The sequence below is a fragment of the Branchiostoma belcheri genome, unplaced genomic scaffold, assembly GCF_001625305.1.
Source record: "Branchiostoma belcheri isolate BF01 breed outbred unplaced genomic scaffold, Haploidv18h27 scaffold149, whole genome shotgun sequence".
NCBI classification, from domain to species: domain Eukaryota; kingdom Metazoa; phylum Chordata; class Leptocardii; order Amphioxiformes; family Branchiostomatidae; genus Branchiostoma; species Branchiostoma belcheri.
In genome coordinates, this window is record NW_017802924.1 from 512,458 (window position 1) to 528,855 (window position 16,398).

Sequence of the window (16,398 nt, forward strand, 5' to 3'; positions counted from 1 at the left end):
TTTGACCTTCTAATCAACTATTTCTGACTGATATAGCATAAAATCTTTTGTCTTAAAAACTTGTCAAGCATCTAAACTTAATAATGTGTATAAATGGTTTTAAAGAACTACCTGTGAATGTTTTTCTGACGTCCTAATCTGCAATTACAGGGAATGACTCTCCATCAAAACACACTTTCCCAAAGCCACTCCTCCCCTAAGCTTGTTACCGGTCTCCTAATTGTCCATCAATCAGCGTTGTCGTGGCAACAGAACTAACACTGCCACATATTGTTCTCCTTCCCAGGTTGCTGTGGGCAGAGGGAAAGTCCAGATCATGATATGATTGTGGGATTTCTGAGTGGTGTTTTGTGCCGGAACAAAGACGTTTGAAAGCTATGAGTCTAGAGGACCTTACCATGAGCTACAACACTGATAAGAAGTAAGTATTTCTCTTTTACTTTTAGAAGAAGTCTAGAGGACTTCCTTTATTTTCTAAGGTTGTATATATGTGGCACACTCTTAGTAGTACATGTAAATGAGGGCATACTAGCTATAGTGTCCTCTCATGCAACCCACTTGTACATGTACTTTGAAACTACTTTGAAAGTGCAATTATGATGATTTAATTTTAATGGTAAACTTTGTGTATTTGGTTATACATCCTTGCCCAGTTATTCAATTTCATAACAACTAGAAAGGTAATTTGCAAAGCAAATGCGTGATGTTTACCTTCATATATGGTCTGCTCTGTTAATTCTTACTCAAAACTTTCAATGATATAATATATATATGGTCTAAATCCCTCCTACAAAATTGCAAAATTATGTAATCCAACACCAGTTACCATGGTGACAGATGTCTAGTTCAGGTCATTGACCTTATTGGTTTGGAGAAGAAGAAGAGGAAACAGAGCAAAAACAATATGTTTTCCTTTGGTATATGTAACAAGTAGTCATAGGCGACAATTGATACGTGAAGCATTATGCTGTATATTATGTACTAACAACTTTCAAATGATTCTTATGCTTTGAGAAGATTTTGCTACTAAGAATATACTGCCCTGTGTCTGTTTTTGATATTTCTCAGTAGCCATTCAGTTTACTATAGACAGCCGATGATTCTTAGTCTTTATATCTTACCATCATGATTGCATTACTTTGTTGAAGAGTCCAAAAGAGCAAGGAAGCACTATAAGTACTGTAGAAAGGGGTATTCTATTCCTTGACCTTGATAATGGCAAAAACTGAGCCGTCAACACAGAAAAGTCTATCTGCAGCAATTTTTAGTGTAACTTTGCATGTTCAGTCATTTTTAATGATTCAGTTGTGCATAAATTCCTGTTATTTATTGCTTGTCTTGAATGTTGTACTAGGCTTCAGGTCAGCAAAGCAGAGAGACAAGATCGGAAAAATGTTCTACCATTCCTGAAACCTCTCCCACCTTCAAAACATGGGGTATGTGCTCTTCATTTTTCTATGGCCCTTTATTATAAAACGGTTGAAAACCAGTCACTTTTCTACATAGTATATTTTAATAAAAGTTGGAACAAGGGTTTTCCAATCTATAGTCACATTCATGGGCAAAATATGGCGGGTTACTTACCCAAAATTGGGACAGAAATACTTAGTCGGATAGAGCCCTGGGCTGATTGTGGGAACACCACCCTGGGCTTTTTTTTTTAACGGTGTCGCTCAATGCAAGGCCAAGTATTTTTGGCCACTTCTAGGCATAGAGCTAGAGGTACTTACGAGTATAATGTAGTTATGTCAGGAGATGGCAGTGGACCTTTGTTTTGAAGCTTTGTGGATTGTAGTCGGATGGAAAGCAACTGTTTGGAAGAGAGTTCCATAATTTTGCAGTTCGAGGTAAGAAGCTGTTGTTGTAAAATGACTTGGAGACGGGTATGTTGACGGTGTATTGATGAGAACTGGAAGAGAACCTAGTGGCACGCTGAAAGGTTCTGAGCGGCGGAACAAGAAGTGCAAGTTCTCCTGAACATCGAAGTGAAAGTATCTGTAAAAGAGGGATAGGGATGTATGTTCAAATACTGATGCAAATGTGTTAAATGTGGGCTTGTAATTGTGTCAATATAATTCTATATATGACACAAATATGAGTTTTGCCACCCTTAAATTGCATTTGGAAGCCTTTTTTTATTATATTCAGGAAACTGCAAAAATCTAATTTTATACATAAACACAGGCTATATATTATACAAGCATTTCTTCCACAATGTATGTTGCTGAATTTACTATTATATTACATAATAATGTATGTAGAGGCTGGAATCTAAATAAAGAGTAAAATTTAATGCTTCCTTCTATATTACATTACATTTTTATTTCATAATATTGAATGGAGCTAGAAATAGATACATGATACTATTTCATAACAATTTCATGCTTATAGCATAATCACAGCCTTTGAAGTGCAGAACTTTACTTTACAAGTGAAAATATTACTAACAGTTTGTGGGAAATTGTATCTTTGAAACAAAGTTCTTGAATGTGTCTAATTTCAAGTTGCATCTTAGTTACTGTACTAAATTATATACTAAATTCATTGTTTAAATTTTGAACCAGCCTGGTGTGTTCATATCGTACCATTTTGGGCCATAATAGGATGCCTTAAGGCCTGCTTTTATTTTCATTTTTTTCCCCGCCCGCTCCATTATTTATCTAGAAAAATCCGTTAACCAAGAAATTAAATTGGTGTGGCCTTACATGTAGGTGGGCATCATTTTCATCATCCCCACACATGGGTCTGCGTGGAGGACCACTACTTAGTAAAGTGTTCAATTCCTTGTTAATATGTAACTAAATTTTTCAAATTTAGTGGATTTTGTATTAATAGAATTGTGAAATAAAGACTAAGCTTTAACTTGGTTTTTAATAATGGTTTTTATTGTCCAAACAGTACCTGTGCAGTTGCAGCCTTTATACGGCTGAATTGATGCAGGGTATCACATAATCAATACAAATCACAACAATTACAACATTCAAATAATACAAATGATACACATAATACATAATACAATTTGTTCCACAATTATTTTGTGGAACTGTCGCAAGGGTCTGTGCGGCTGCCATTCGGCGCCACAAGGTGACCTCAATACGACTATCCCCAACCGAAGTTAGGTACCCATTTACACCTGGGTGGAGTGAGGAAAGTCGTGTAAAGTGCCTTTCCCAAGGGCACAACGTCGGGGCGCATGTTCAGACATGTACCGGGTACGACCCGGAATCGAACCCGGGTCTCCCGGTTCACAGTCTATTGCTCTAACCACTACACCACCCGACACCACCCGACGCCAACTTCCAACACAAATGAACTTTCAATTTTCATGCTTAGTAATAAAATTGTGTTCTCTTAGAAAATGGCCTCGGCTCTTGAGGCTGCATTTAATATTAATAAAGGTATGAATATATGTCAGGTCATATCAAACTGTACATGGTTCTGAATTGCTCTGTTGCATAGGGACTCTGTTGTGGTTACTTGATAAGCTGAAAACACACGAAGCCTGCAGAAAATCAATCCATCAACTATATGATGACAAATTATTCTTGCCAAACAAAAATTTGACATGAATAATTAATTTAGCATTGTGATTAATGTAGACATGATTGTCCCCTGTCAATGAGGACTGTCTTCCCTGTGAATCCCTGCAGTCCTGTAGTTTGTTCAGCGTACTGTAATGACAGTATATTCATGTCTGAGGATCATCGTCCTCTAGCACACTATAGTGTATTGTCACCTGCTTGGTGTATTGTTGCTCCTAGCAACCAACATGGCTGCCTCCAGACAGATTACAATCTGGCAATTTTTTACTGCCAGGAAATCTAGGAAACTACTTCATAAGGCCACACCAATTTAATTTCTTGGTTAACAGATTTTCTAGAAAAATAATGGAGCGGGCGGGCGGAAAAAAAAAACAGGCCTATATAGGCATCCTGTTATGGCCCAAAGTGGTACGATAGGAGCCATGAAGTCAACACACCAGGCTGGTTCAACATTTAAACAATGAATTTTGAACTTTTAATGATACCACTGCATTGAAAGGTGGAATAACTATAACAACTAGGAAGAAAAGGACTGTTTTCAACTGTTCAGGGCAAAATATGAGCATTTTGCAGTTGATTCTGAATTTTTATTTTTATTTACAAATCAGAAAAAACGAAGCGGGCGAATCCATTAACCAAGAAATTGGTGTGGCCTAATGCTGGAATTTCAGTATTTGCAAAATTAATGAAAATATTTCTGGTATTTTATATTTCATTGTCTGTGCATCCAAATCGAATAAAATCACTCTATCTATTTTTATTGTTTAATGACAAGGTTACATATAATATGTGTCCTACCACACTTTTAGACTGCACTTGATAATTCCAAGGCCAATTTTCTTTGTCTTTTTCAAGTAAAAGATTAAATGTTACAGGTTTTGATGATATCCCAGGGCTAAATTCCATCCAAACCAAATCACGAATGTTTTAATTTTTACGGTATTGTACAGCCTTTACACCAATGTTTATCAGTTGGCTATAAATAAGTTTACTTTTAAGTTTGTGTGCTAAAATGTTTTTGATGTTGTTTTTGTTTAAGTGTTTAGGGTAAGGGTAGTGAGCTGTATTGTCACATGGAGGGTTTTTCAACCATGTCGCCCTTACTGATCGTCCTCGTGTAGTGTTGTCTCAATAGTGCTGGTCTAGTTGTGTCCAGCAAAGCTTCTATCCAGGGTCTACCATGAACCGTGGCGGATCACTTTGCCCGCTTTTGTACCCTGTCCCTCCACACAAAGCACAGTCGTCTGCGGCGCTGGTTTGGGCAAACAAAAACCACGACTGAAGTGGCCTTTGCATAACCCTCTTTTAAACCCTTCCACTCCTTGTCAAACTGTTTATGTCTTGTGCTTTATATCAACAAGTCTATGTAAACACTTGAGGAAGGACAGTTTGGGGGAAGGGGGTTGTGACGTGTGTAAATGTTAATTGTATTACCCCCCCAGAGGAAGGGTTTCAGAGAATGGTATTCACGTAAATTGTCGCTCCTCGCGGCACGGTATTTTGCACGCTGGCATGCGGCTGCCACTTCGTTCTGCTGCATTTCTGCCGGTCATCACGTTACCTTGTTTTCCTGCAGTAACCTGGTTTCTCTCAGGCCAGTCATGTTGTTGAGTGACTTAAAGCTCATGGCTTATTACCAGTGAGTGCTGGAGTATATTACTCAGTATCTTAGCTACACGTACAATTTACAGATCAAAAAGAAAATCTGATAGAAGCATAGAAGCTTGTAAAACAACCACATGTACAGTTCAGTTACTATAATCAGGAAATGGAACGTGTTTCACTTGAACACTCACTCTACTCTTTAAAATCTAGTTATTACTACTGTAAAAATTTTTGTATTTCAGAAAGATTACAATTGCTCTTTTATCTAATTTTGGGACATTGAAGTCAGTTCTCACTGGTACCAGCAGGTAGCCCAGTTCAAATTTTACATCTAAACTTTGTCAATATTGAGTATTTTATACCACTGGCACCAGAGTGTTTCTATCAGTTTAAGTTACTTTAACCTCATTTTTCTCATGTTACAGCTTATTACTGCTGCCAGTCGCAGCAATCATGCCCATTTCTAATTAGATGCTGAAGAATGTTGTTTAAACAGTCCCACGCTGCTGCTGGGATTTATAGACACAACTGTTCACTGACAGGCAGGTAGCAAAGTACATGTACTACTAGTGCAGAGCTTTTGTGTGGATGGCTTTACTGTTCATGTATGCTGGTCAACAGTCACGTATCTTCCAAGTCTTAAGAAAAAAAGAGAAAACAGTAAAAGAAACAAATTTATATATTTATGATATTACCACTGTGAGCGTACCAAACACTTCATATAATTGTCTTTTACATGATGTGTATTTTTGTCATAAATGATATCGTGATACAGTTAGAGAAAACTTTGTGTTAATTAGATTACCTGAATTCCCAGGGTCTTTCCAATTTCAAAGTGACCGATTTAAGCTGATTTACAGTAATATGCTAATTTGATACTTGGTGATTGGGCTCTGTGAAGTCACTACGTATACCAGTAGCTATTGAGAGGCTGTCAGTTGGTAAGATTGTGCAGAATGGATGTTCTGAGTGACATAACACAGGGTATTTGGTGTCATTCAGAGCTTGGAGACAGACTGAGGTAGTCTTTTATTAGTAAACACAGTCTGACATTTGTGCTGACCAGGAGAGACATGCAGGGCAAGCCAAGAATAACCCTCCGAGCCAGTCAGGATGGTATTCGGATGGAGTGGAATTGGAAGTTTCGGGTAAGGCAGACTCTAAAATTTTCCTTAATTTTATGCTGAAAGGAAGATTAACCACACATTGTGGAAGGATCACCTTTTCAAGGTGTTATGAGACCAGAGCCTGTAAGGTTTGAACCACTCACGCTGCAGCTGGAAGGACCCCTCTTTTGTGTGGTGGGATTGTAACATGCTTGAGGTGTGACTGTCCTTAAACATAGTACCTCCAGCTTTATGTTTAATGTGAGAAACATCCCTAAAAGTTTTGTACTCATTTTCACCTGTCATGACACAAGGGAGGAGTAAGTGTTCAGTGCCTTTCCCAAGGGAACAACACCCAGCTCCATCATGGATTCGAACCCAGAACCTTCAACCTTAACTCTGAGTAACTACAAAAGACCACCAGGTCCTTTACACCTGATACATGTAAATCACCATAACCTGCATATGTGTGAGGTTATACAACTTTTTCTATAAGAAAAGATAATGTTCAAACAAAGTGTCAAGGTCTACATGTCTACATGTCAGTCTAAGAAAGGGGACTTTACATAGGCGGACATGCACCCTATTAGAAGTAATCAAATCTATTGACAATCGTTTTGCAAAATTTCTTTACTTCAAGAGTCAGACCTGTGGGGTCATGTGGTGTATTACAGCAGAGCATTCGGCTAAGAACCAAGAGGTCCTGATGATCTTGTACCCTTGGGAAAGGCACTCAACATGACTTTCCTCACTTTACACAGGTGAAAATGAGTATTACCAGAATGATCATTGTCAAGATTGTGGGCAGGATAGATGAGAATCGCTCAAAATACCACCTACATACTCTCACACTGGGAAGGACTCAGCTTTTCTCAATAACCTTTACCAAGAAGTTGATGATTTTGGTAGTGTTCATGTGTTATGTATGTCTGTGTGTGTGTCTGTGTGCATATGTGTTAAACATGTAACTCAACATTTAGGCTTTGGATGGATTTTGGTTGGTAGGTCTTGATAAAATCTCAAAATATAGATTAGATTGTAGGAGGCAGCTGAACTTCCAGTTTGATATGTCCTGATCTGGACATGCAATGGTCACGAATGAAGTGACGTGAGTTTAGGCCCCCTAGCAGCTTGTTCTCAAACTGCAGTGGATCTCTCGTCTAATTAATTATGATATAGCAATTGATTAATTCACTTGACATAAGGAATGCAAGGAGTTCATTGTCCGATTGATGGAGTTCATTCACCTAACCCTTTTATGTATTTTTGTCATGTAACAATAATGGGGAAATTTTGTCAGGCATTTTGAGGTTACATTGACGTCAAACCTTGAGGATCTGGAGCCAATCATAGCTGCATAATGGGGAGCTGTCAGGGTTCTCAATGGAAGTTAGGAGTCCTTTGTGTGCTGTGGGTTTGTGACGTACATTTTTAGATAATGATCTCATACTAGTATGTTGGACAGTCTTGTTTATATGGGTGAACTCAATTCTTTTTCCTAAGTGTGATCAATGAATTATTTAAACTTACAGTTTTATTGTTACTAGTATTATTACCATTTACATCTATCATGATGATGTTTTTCAAAATTTGTTAATTTGAATTTTGTTGCATATCGACACTATACATGTCAACTGGTATTATATGAAATTTCCCTACCACTAAATCAAATGATGTTGACAGGCTTTCTTTATTTCTTAAATGTTTTTCTGTCAAAAAATTGCTCAATACAAGACCAAAAGACCACTTCTGGGCACTTCGAGGTATCTCACTCTTGTGTATAAAAATTAATCTATAAAATCTTGTACACACAGGACTTTGAATGATGAAAACTTAATCTTGATATATTTTGTCTGACCCTTACCTCCTCAAAACCAAAACTATATAGCTTTGCAAACGGTCCCTGTATTTTTTTGGACCATTAATTAATTTGTAAATAGCTAGAACTAGCCTAAAATATGAAACAAACTGTTTTCCATCAGCAATATCAGGATGTCAGTATGCTTTGGGAGAGGGTTTTTACTACATTAAAAAATGACAATTTGATTTTTTAAAATGAAAATCCAATCTGTTTACTTGCCCTGAAATCAATTTGGGTGCCTTTCAACTTTGCTTCATAACAGCGGTTTTGTTACTTGATATGTACGACATGTTGTATGCTGAAGAGATAAAAAGGTAACAGTTAATGAAATAACTTGTTCCTTTATCTGGTAGAAAAGTGCAGATAACTTTAATCAACCTGAGTCATATATTTTGCTAACAAAAATCACATCACAAGATATGGTATCAATATTAGCCATTTGAAACTTACTGTTTTGTTAACACAAATTTATATTCTCATAAGTATGTAAGCCATTCATAATTCATGTGTATTATAGACTGATGTTTTGTCTTGCAACTTAAGTAGAAATATGACGCAATATATCTTGATTAACCTTGCTCCAAATTTGTTGATAAAATACTCAGAGCTTTTGAAGGTATCTACATGTACCCAGTCATAATATTTGTGCTGTGGAATATTTCTGATTGCTAGTTGTCAGACAATGATCTCTGAAATCACTACTTGTCAATAAATACTTTAGAAATTGTACTCTTGTTTTGTAAATTACCCCATACTCATATAACAATAATAATATTTCTCAATTCCGCAAAAAGCCAGCATGTGCCGGCTTGTCGTATACGTCACTATAAGTACTGCCGCAAATTCAGGATACCAGCTTTGTACAGAATATTCCTGTAGTTTAGTAGCATTTTTATTTTCGGCCGGAATTTTTTTTATTTGCCCGCGCGCACTAGTTTTGGGGTCTTCAGAGGATGTCATCCATAAGACTAAGTCGTTGTGGCCTTAGAAAGAAAACATTGCAGTGGAGCTCCCCCTGTTGAATCAAATCTAAACTGCAGCAACCTGTTGGATTGTACAATCCAGATGGTAATTTTTTCTGAATGCCCAAATAAGCGTCTTATATGAATGCATGTAAACCATGTGTAAACCATAATAGTAGATAGCAGTTTTAGACATGTAGTAAGTTGAATCAGTCCTATCCCATAGCACACTGATATCTGTGAGGCAAAAATATTATGTCACTTTGAAAATGGTTGCTTGTTTCCTTACATACATTTGTAGGCTGATTCTAGCTATTTATTGGTGTTACCACAAAATAAGTAGACTCCTCAAATTACTTTTTTGGGATCCATTTCAAATTATCCAAGTATGAAATGATGAAAATGTGCTAAGAAATGGCAGTAAATCAGACAGATTTCCTCATCCAGAATATTTTTTTGTTTTGAATATTGAAATTGCAATTTGCATTGAATGGCTTTAATATCAGAAATGTTTCAAGTCTCAAGTTTTAATTAAATGATCAGACTATTTTCACACTATCAGTCATCACAGATTTTGAAACACCTGAGGTACAATGTGTTTATTCCAGAGTCTATTTAACTTGGACTCAAGTCAGCTGCAACTTTACCTGAAGGCAAAATCCTGATTAGAAGTGGCATTCCTATTCAGCAGTGTCCCCTCTGGTGACCTAATTATACAGATAAGAAAACATTGCGTGTCTGACCAATCAGGGTTGGGTTTCCTAATCAAATTACTGGATTCAAAAGAAGCTTTTTGAGCCATTTTTTTGGGTTTCATCTGACCCAGAAAAGGTCAGTTTTGCAAAGCATATGACAGACATGGCTTTAATATAATCATCTCAGATATCGGAAAAATACCAAAACTTGTGATTAGCCCTAATCGATTGTAAAATTATATCAAAGACTTATGTGAGCTGTTATTGTTTTAGTGATTATACATTGTATTAAGTTTTCTGTAGGTCTAGTTTGTACTATGTTTGAAATTAGTTGTTGCCATGCATTGTACCATGTATAATAATATTGTACCATGTACAAAAGTTTCCTTCAAAGTTGTTTTGCTAATTTTATCCATTTCTAAACCATAATCTTTTATGCCACTGTTATTCATAATCTTGATTGTGGAACTGTGTATGCAACCAACCCTCCTTAAAGCTGGTATCAACTTAAAGTCTTCATAATCTTCTTTCTTCTGTAGGATAATTTCACCGTTTTATTCCAGGATTTCCGCTTCACGGCGGAAACTTCTCAATTTTTCCTAATCCTTCTTGTTGATCCTGGAATATCATCAGAGATAATCTGGTACGGTTATCCTGGTATGAGCTCAGCTTCACGGAATGACCGTCAATGACGGTTTCTTGTTGGCTGGCCAAAATTTAACCTAAAATCTTTGAGAAGACAAAAAGATTCCAGACATAATGTCAGAAACACAAGTTAACCTTTTCTTGCAAATATTTATATCTAGACTTAGAAGAGCAAGGAAGGGTGGCAATCCAAAAATATTCTGGATGAGGAAAAGTGATGTAATTGATGTTTAGAATATTCCTTAGCACAATTTCATCATTATGGCATAATTCAGAAGCATTTGAAATACAAAATTAATGTAGTCCAAAGAGAAGCTACACTGAGGAGTTACTTATTCTCTGGTACCACCAATAAATTGCTAGAAGAAGTCAATGATACAAAACAAGCAACCGTTTTCTGTCAGCGGCATCACATCTTTACCTTACAGGTATCTGATTATGTTTGCTATGATATTGGATTGTCTCAATTTACTACATTTTAAAAAATGGAGCCTGAAAAATGACAAGAAAATTAACTTGAAAATCCAGCAGTACGGCAGCCCTGAAATCACTCTGGGTGCCTTTTGGCCATGTTGATTGGATGACATCCACGCGCGCATGAATTTTTGGCCATTTCCCCCAAAAAAGTTTTCAACCATACTGTAAATCGTACAAAACAGTTGCAAAATGAGCAAATATATTTTTGTAAGTTGCCAAAAAAAATGGAAAACGATACCAATGTCATAGAATGCCAAAATTAAACAAAAAAATATAAAGATGAGATAGCAAAGAAATGAATTTGAAGAGTAGCTTATTTACCATATTCTGTGTCATTTGTGTCCTTCATGCACATAGATTTCATAATGAAAGCAACTTTTTTTTGCCAAACTTTTTTTTATTCATGCTCGCATCAGTTTCGGGGTTCCCAGAGGCCTAGGATGTCATCCATATAATCAAATCAACATGGCCTTAACCTAAAAAAAAGTTTTTGGCCGACTTTAGACTGACGACGGTATACGATCGCACGACAATCGTTGTGGGCGACGGCTGGCTTTAGACACATGACCAGAAAGTGTGGTGGACACCCGCAGCGCAGGATGGCACGCCGCGCGCCAATTCAAAATGGCGAGAGAACCCCTTTTTCGGCATGATGCAGCAGATTGTTTTTATTCTGCTTTTAACTCATTGTCCTGTGGATGAGACGCCGACTTTGTGCCCAGCAAAGAAGGGGTATATGGCACATGTACCGAGCGGGGCAATACTCCGGGTTTGAACCCGGCGTTCGGACGGTTCGGTGCTGCCGTCGGCCTGGCTACATTGGCCGGGAAATGTGGATCGGCGGATCGGTTCGTACTGGAGAAGTAGCGATTGGTGGCAGGGGATTGTACTAGACACGTATGACGATATAAAGTCTTTGGTTTGACGACATTTAATGATACAGGCGATGTGCTAGGACATGAAATACGCTTGCAGGCTTATTTGCATAAGGCCAATGACCTCCCACTTCCTTCGCCGGCGACGGTTCGCTTTAGACGGTGGAAAATCCTCCTCGGACCCCCCACTGAAGGATCGCACGATAGGGTCCGAGGTGGTAGTGACGACGATTCGAGGATTACCGTCGTGCAACTATTTTGATCGTCTTTAGACGGTGGTAAAATACCGTCGCCGGCAACATCTTGACGATAAACATTCGTACGACTATTGAACCGTCGTCAGTCTAAAGTGCCCCTTTTTTAAAGTCCAGACTGTGTATTGACATACACAATCGCGTAGTTGGCCTGAATCCAACCTTTGTGCAGAATGTACCATGACGCATGTCGGTTCTCCCGTATCGTCTTGCTCTTGGCGTGCGGCGACCCTGGTTTCCAGGGCGTACGCCACTTTGTTTGAAGGCGATATGATCTACTGAATTGACGCAAGAGGTGTCATGATTTTGTATGTTACTTTACTAGAGTGTATTGCTACATGCACTAGTTAGTCTCTTAGTCTAAAAGTCACTTAAAAACTTTAAATTGAAGCAGCCCATTGTTAAGTTGTTTTATGTGTCTATTACATTCCAAATGGTGTATACAGTAAGAACAGTTGCTGTAATCTAGTATGTATTCAAGATATGAAAGTCAATGTAAAGTAAATATTAGTGTAGATGTTGGCATGACAATGATTTTAGGGCCCCCTAGCAACTTCATTTGGGACTGCAGTTGAACATAAACTAAAGCTGTTTGTGTCTCTGACTTCTGTAAGTGTTTGTGCAGGTATTTCTGATGTCTACCTCCACCTACTGGGTATATGCAGGTAAAAGGATGCTTTTTTGGCTTGTTGACCTAGTCTGGGTATGGCTTCTTTTTTTGAGACAGTGGAAGATGAATGCTTTCAGCACAAACAGTTCACTCTTGGCTGGAAAATTAAAAGATAACCATCAAAGACGCACCCTTAAAAAGTGTCCTTCATCCATGTGTCAATGTTTGTATAACCTTGGTTTGAGGTAGTGACTTGTTTTTAAAAGCAATTTGTTTGCAAACTTGTTAGACAAAGCAAATTGACTTCTTTTGGTACCGGATGTTAGGAACACATTATGAAAATGTTAGTAAAGAACAGTACTTTTGTAAGCCATTTGATTGTTTTTGAGTCTATATTCTGTGTCTGTATACCCTGTATATAACTGTCCTTTGGTTAACAAATCAGCTTTATTTTCTATTACAATTGCACTTTGATCAGTAGTTTCACATATTCTATTAGGGACTCATTAGGCCACACCAGTAGTGGTTTGTCACAAAGTTTGTTACAAAAATGTTCTTGACAAAGCTGTTACTAATAAAGGCACCATTGTTTATTGCCCTGTCGTCAAGTAATAAACTCACAATCTGAATTTAATTTATGACATCTGCAGAATTGACAACACAGCCATGACATAACTTCATTAAAGACATTTATATGATGAATAGAAGAATCTATTATGATTATTTAGTAAATATATATATTATTAAATAGAATGTATGAAACTTTTTCCTCAGAACACCTTCTGTGATCCCAGTGATTGTGTCTTAATCTTACTAGATACGTTACTAGAATTTACCAGAAATTGCTTTTGCTCATAAAAGTATGATAAACTTGTTTTAATGGACTAGGCCACACCAATTTGATTTCTTGGTTGATGGATATTTCTAGAAAAATAATGGAGCGGGCGGGCAAAAAAAAAATAAAAAAATAAAAACAGGCCTAGGCATCCTATTATGGCCCAAAATGGTACGATAGGAGCCATGAAGTCAGCACACCAGGCTGGTTCAAAATTTAAACAATGAATTTTGAACTTTTAATGATACCATTGCATTGAAAGATGGAATAACTGTAACAACTAGGATGAAAAGGACTGTTTTCAACTGTTAAGGGCAAAATATGAGCATTTTGCAGTTGATTCTGAATTTTTATTTTTATTTGCAAATCAGAAAAAAATGAAGCAGGCGAATCTGTTAACCAAGAAATTGAATTGGTGTGGCCTTAGATAAGCTTTGCATGTATACATGTAGTTAAATTTTTGTTTTATTTGGCTTTCACGTACACAATAAGTAACCCTCTGCATGAAAGTAGCTATAAAGAGTTTTGAATAAATCAAATATCAAGCATTATATTGAGAATAGCAAACATTGTAAATTATGATTCCTATAGTAAAGCCCGAAATGAAATTTTATGGTCAATCTGGCGTCATAATATCTGGCGTTAATGCTGATAATGTCTGGTATGTTAACCATCAATGGGACCAAATCTTCCTAGATTTTGACTGACAGTTGAATAAGATGCTTGATGCTGGTTTCAATGATAATCTCCCAGCAGGCATCTCATCTATGTCAAGCCTGTTATTTCAGCTCATTGATGCTGGCGCTTTCTCTTATGGAGAATGTTGCCATGAGAATCAGTCCAATCAAATAGCAATTCACCTCTTATTACTGTAAATCCTATAACCCTGAGGCCTTTTTATTATCATAATCCTGCTCTTTTTGTCATGGGGTATAATTTTACTGTTAACTCCACACTGACTTAATTTTATGGATGACATCCTCTGAAGACCCCTATACTAGCAAACAAACAACATGTGAAAAAGAGAATACAGTTATATAAGGGAACATGTACGTCCAACATTATGCTACACTCTGCAGAATTGGTTTGATTTGATTTATTAGGCTGTATAAAATGTATGTATTATCATTAGTTGTGCATAATTATCAGGCCTGATAAAGACTGGACATACAGATTTTTTTTTTAATCGTTTATTTCAAATTTTACATACAAATATACATACAAATAAATACATGGTGTGTTATGGCTTACCCCTCTTTACATCAATTATTCTAAATGTTGGCGCACATTTTGTAATCTAAAAGGTTCGTTTTGTACAATATATTTAAAGATGTAATATTTAGCTAACAACATGGCTTTGTTTAAAAGAATATCTGACGTGTGTCCATAAAGGATATCTTTTTCCTCTAAAGATATTGGTGATTGAGTTTTGGCATTCCACCAAGTGGTAAACTCTTTCCAAAAAGATTTAACAATTTTACAATTTAAAATGCACACACTTGTACACACAGACACATGGGCACACAGATGCTACAGAAAATATTAACTTTCTTGGCAAAGGTAAATTAAAAAAGAATTTCAAGCCCTTCCAGTGTTTGAAAGTGTTTGTATGTCCCAGAACTGAGAATTGACTAAAAAGTATCAGGTTGGACAGGTGTGTCCAGTCTTTATCAGGCCTGATAATTACCTATTGTGGAGCACCAAATGACCAGGTATTGATGTGGACCTGTCAATTTGCATAACCATGCAACCTGTTACCATAGGAGAACTACTGGCTGTCTCCTGGGTTATTTAACATTGCTTCGTTAGGTTTAGGACTTAATTGCACATGATTGTTTTCTATAAGTTTTATCTGATTCAGTTATCTTCGATTGCGAATGACTACCAAGGATCAGGCTTTCTTTTTTGTAATATTATGGTTGTTTTACACCATCTGACAGGTGCAGATACTTAGTACTGCCTGGCCAGTTTTTTTTTTTTAACGGTTAATTTGACACTGTTTTCAAGTTGCCAGTTGAAAAGATCAGCTTGGAGATTAAATTTTGTTATTTTGATGAAGAAGACAGACTGAAAATGTGAAATATGTTTACTAATTATTAAATTGATGACTATAACAGAAGTAATCTGTTATAGACATATTTTCTTCAGATTTTGGAGACCGTGTATTTTGTCATCTTGGCTACATCTGTACATTAACTGTCTTTGTTTGAATTAACAGTTGTTAACTGGTCACATATTGGTGACTATAGCTACCACAAAGGCCATAAATTCTGTAACTTTCTTTATTAAGAAATTTCACTGTTAACCAAATTGACTTAACACACAAAGCGTTGGCTTCATATTTTACTTGATAAACAATTGTTGAAAAACAGATGAAATTTGCAGTAACCAACGAAAATCTTTTATCCACTACTAAGTGTTATTTCTAGTGTAGTGGTTTGTCACAAAGTTTGTTACAAAACTGTTCTTGACAAAGCTGTTACTAATAAAGGCACCATTGTTTATTGCCCTGTCGTCAAGTAATAAACTCACAATCTGAATTTAATTTATGACATCTGCAGAATTGACAACACAGCCATGACATAACTTCATTAAAGACATTTATATGATGAATAGAAGAATCTAAATAGAATGTATGAAACTTTTTCCTCAGAACACCTTCTGTGATCCCAGTGATTGTGTCTTTCTTACTAAATAAGTTACTAGAATTTACCAGAAATTGCTTTTGCTCATAAAAGTATGATAAACTTGTTTCAATGGACTAGGCCACACCAATTTGATTTCTTGGTTAACGGATTTTTCTAGAAAAATAATGGAGCGGGTGGGCGAAAAAACAACAACAATAAAAACAGGCCTAAGCATCCTTTTATGGCCCAAAATGGTACGATAGGAGCCATAAAGTCAACGCACCAGGCTGGTTCAAAATTTAAA

The 16,398-nt window shown here is 36.8% G+C and overlaps 1 protein-coding gene across 3 annotated transcripts in view; it reads left to right on the forward strand.

Moving 5' to 3' along the window:
• Positions 1–16,398, forward strand: part of LOC109465139 (dual specificity tyrosine-phosphorylation-regulated kinase 4-like) — a 66,375-nt gene that overhangs the window by 7,802 nt on the left and 42,175 nt on the right. For 2 of the 3 annotated variants that reach the window (XM_019762286.1, XM_019762282.1), the window contains exons 2-3: positions 287–421; positions 1,355–1,436. In XM_019762286.1, coding sequence (XP_019617845.1) covers positions 378–421; positions 1,355–1,436 — 126 coding nt within the window. In that variant the 5' untranslated portion in view covers positions 287–377. Of the gene's footprint in view, positions 1–286; positions 422–1,354; positions 1,437–6,012; positions 6,296–16,398 lie in introns of those variants that run through there. The other variant, XM_019762283.1, reaches the window with a different exon arrangement.